The following is a 3,605-nucleotide window of genomic DNA, read 5'->3' as shown; positions in this document are numbered from 1 at the left end:
CCTCTGTCCTCAGTTTTCACTTAAACAAGAAACAACAAGACCAAGAGATAGTTGGATTGGGCATAGCAAGAGGGATCAAATGCATCAATCATGCACTCTTTGCAGATGATACTCTGCTTCTTGGGGCTGCTTCTCATCTGTCGGCAAGGAAATTCAAAGATGTGCTGGAAGACTACTGCCAAGCATCGGGCAGCGAACTAAATAGGGGTAAGTGCCATGTCTATTGCTGGAATGTTTCAGTGGCTGCTGCTAGTTCCATTGCCAGATGCCTGGGATTTGCAGCATCAGCATCTTGGACTTCCTTCAAGTACCTCGGGCTGCCTATCTTCCACAAGAGGGCTACAAGTAAGGATTGGCTTCCACAGATAGAAAAATTCAAAACCAAAATGCAGGCCTGGGGGTCATATTGGCTCAACTTGGCAGGGAAATCAGTGCTAATTAAATCAGTAATAAGCAGCTTGCCTCTCTTTAAATTTTCTGTTCTGTTGGCACCAATGGGAATCATTAAAAACATGGAGGAGTTAATCAGGAAATTCCTTTGGAAAGGAGGCAAGAACAATGAAAAGAGACTCTCATTAGTAAACTGGGATATAGTTGCCAGGCTACTACAGGAGGGAGGATTAAACTTTAAAAATCTAAACACTCAGAATCTAGCATTGGGAGCTAAATTGATCTGGAAGATCATAGCGCCAAAGCCTGGATGGGTTCAGTTGGTGTTGTGGCGGAAATATTTCAGAGGGCAGCGACTCCAATGTCTAGAGAAGCCCAAAGACCATCTCAGATCCCCTCTCAGCAATCTAATTTTTAAAGTTGGGCCTCTTATAAGAGATAATGCATATTGGATTCCCGGGAATGGCAAACATATTAGAATTTGGGAGGATAGCATTATGAATAGACCTCCGATTGCAAACTCGAGTCTAAGGAGAGAACTGAAGGCGTGGATGGAAGAAGCGAACTTAAAATCGCTATGGGACATATCGACTTGGCATGGAGATAGTTGGGCAGGCTGGAAAACGCCCAACGTTCCAGCTGCGTGGTTGCTAGATTATGCCATGCTGCTTCAGATGCTTCATGGAGCTGCCCCTATTCACGCGAGAAGGAAAGATTCGAGAGGTTGGGGAGCGAATCAGACAGGATATTCAGTGGCTCAGGGCTATGCCAAAATCACGGAGAGACCCCACGTCCCCCCCAATCCGGCGCCTTGGAAAGGTATCTGGAATTTTCCCACTATTCCAAAGATTGATTTTTTTTGCTGGCTGTTATGCCATCAAAAAATCCTAACAGAGGATAGGCTGCAGAAAAGGGGATTTCTTGGTCCTTCAAGATGCATTCTATGTAAAGAAAATTCCGAATCTGCTGTTCATATTTCTCTGGAATGCAAATTTACAGTCCTAATCTGGTAGGAGCTTCTTGGAATGCTGAAATCGATGCCCAACCTCCCCCACGCAGTTCCGGATTTGTTTGCTGGGTGGTTGGCTAGATATCCAGGACCAGGCCCAAAAAACAAGATTGTCAAATTTGCTTGGACTGCCCTGCCCAAATTTATCAGCTGGCAAACCTGGTTGGAGAGGAATAGAAGGATTTTCAGGGACAAGGAACAGAACTATAAGGTAGTTGCTCACACAGTTAAAAGATAGCTAAATGAGTGGTTGAGTGATAAAGATGACGACTCAAACCTAAGCCAGCATGACATGGAGTTTGGAGCAGCTCTCAATCTAAAATTCCAAAGGTCGACAATATCACCTATATGCCTTGAAGACTGGAAAATAAGGAAAAATGGAGAAGAATTTCAAGCTTGGCTGAACAATCAAACTCTTCCCTCCCTGTTCTTTGATGGAGTAGCCAAGGGAAATCCAGGAAAAGCAGGTGGCATAATTATAAATCCAAAAGAGTCTTCCATCCACAGGTTTGCTTGGGGTCTAGGCCTCACCAGAAGCATTCAAGCAGAAGTCATGGCGCTATTCCAAGGGATCAAAACACTGAGGGATATGGGACTCACAAAAGCAACTGTTTTGGGAGATTCCCAAATCATTATCAATGCAATGGTGACCAATGCAAATCTGGCAGATCTGCGACTGGCAAGGACAATTTCAAGAATCAAAAGCATGATCAAACACCTGAATCTGACATTTTTCCATATTCTGAGAACCAATAACAAGGAAGCAGATGTAGAAGCAAATAAGGCAGCCCAGCTAGATGCTGGATCTATCCTTAGAGATAATGAACTCTCCTGGGACCCAATCCCCTAAAAAATCTCTATGTTCTTCCGACTTTTGCTAAATCAGTTTGTTTGTATCCATAAACTAGGGAAGTCAGCAGAAAAAGGTCATGTGAAAAATTGTAAAAAAATGCGATTCAAAAGTGATTGTGGCATGCTCAGCTGGTTGGAGAGATCCCAAGAAACCAGTCTTAGCTCTTGTAACCGAACTCATGGTATTTTTCCAGACAGTTAATGAAATTCCCATAACCGTTTCTGTAAAAAAAAAAAAACAAACCTCACAATATGATAGGAATTTTAATAACAAGTGATGTGGGGGAGTTCTATCTTTGGAAAGGGACGAATTTGATATAGTGTATTGAACCAAGCTATATTGGGATATCGAAATGACATGTATCACCAATATTGAATGGATGGGTTCAATATTAGTAACAATAGTTGATGGAAAAAGTATATTTATGATTTACTAATCGACTAGGCTTGGGATGTTAGGTTTTAAAAATGATTTGTATTATAAGAGTGGTTTCCTTTGATATAGCTACTTCTGATATGAAATCATTGCCACTGTGAATTATGCCTCAATGGGTGGATCTCGTGCAACCATTAACCTTGTAATTTAGTTTGAAACCAAGACTGTTCCCTATAATGTGGTTTGTCTTCTTGCAAATAAAATACCAAAGGTTGAAATGTCCATGTAATGACGCAACAATAATGTTTTAAATTCCCCAAACACAGAGAAATGTAATTCCAATATTAAGAAGAGAGATGAATATAAAGTATACAACATTGGATGCACAATCATGCTCTTGGTCTTCATAGACCTTTCCACTCTACTCTCTCACACACTCTCACACCTCTGCAAAAACTATCCAATTTTCTTAATTGCATAAGAAAATACTTTCGTATCAATTTTATCAACTCGAAGCTAATAATCTTACTCATTTAACTAAGCTATCCTATTACATAGCAACTAAATGACACTCGTCACAACCTCCTAACCATATATATACCTTCTAGATATTACAACTTATAGAAAAAAAATAAACATTACAAATTAAATGAGATTTAAGGAAACCAACTTCCTTTAGTAAATTTATTGGCCTAAGAAGGTCAATCATGGGTTTGGCCAGGATATGCTCTTGCATCAGACTCCTGAAGAAGAAATTAATTGTTCATAAGATTTTTAGCACTTTTGTTATACTTGGAGATTTGTGTTGTTATCATCCAAGCGACATTTTTTGTTTGCTGATTCTTCCACTTAAATAAATAATAAAAATACTCCTTACCTCTAGTTCTCTTTTCTATGCTTTGATATAACACTGCTTCCACCTCTTTTTGAATTGATTTTAGCAGTTGCTTATTTCATCCAATGTTTTGATTTTCATCA

The 3,605-nt window shown here is 39.9% G+C and overlaps 1 protein-coding gene across 1 annotated transcript; it reads left to right on the top strand.

Annotated features, from left to right (window-relative positions):
- The first annotated feature begins 1,691 nt into the window (after nucleotides 1-1,691).
- LOC149205873 (uncharacterized) lies at nucleotides 1,692-2,249 on the top strand. The gene has a single exon (XM_089397531.1). It carries the CDS (start codon nucleotides 1,692-1,694, stop codon nucleotides 2,247-2,249), a length of 558 nt encoding a protein of 185 aa, XP_089253657.1.
- The last annotated feature ends 1,356 nt before the right edge of the window (nucleotides 2,250-3,605 follow it).

This window comes from Pinus tabuliformis, chromosome 1_2, assembly GCF_031772625.1.
Source record: "Pinus tabuliformis cultivar Carrire ecotype Pingquan chromosome 1_2, CPIR1, whole genome shotgun sequence".
Classification (NCBI taxonomy): domain Eukaryota; kingdom Viridiplantae; phylum Streptophyta; class Pinopsida; order Pinales; family Pinaceae; genus Pinus; species Pinus tabuliformis.
Note: the sequence above shows the minus strand (reverse complement) of the source record. Positions and strands in the feature narration are given on the sequence as shown.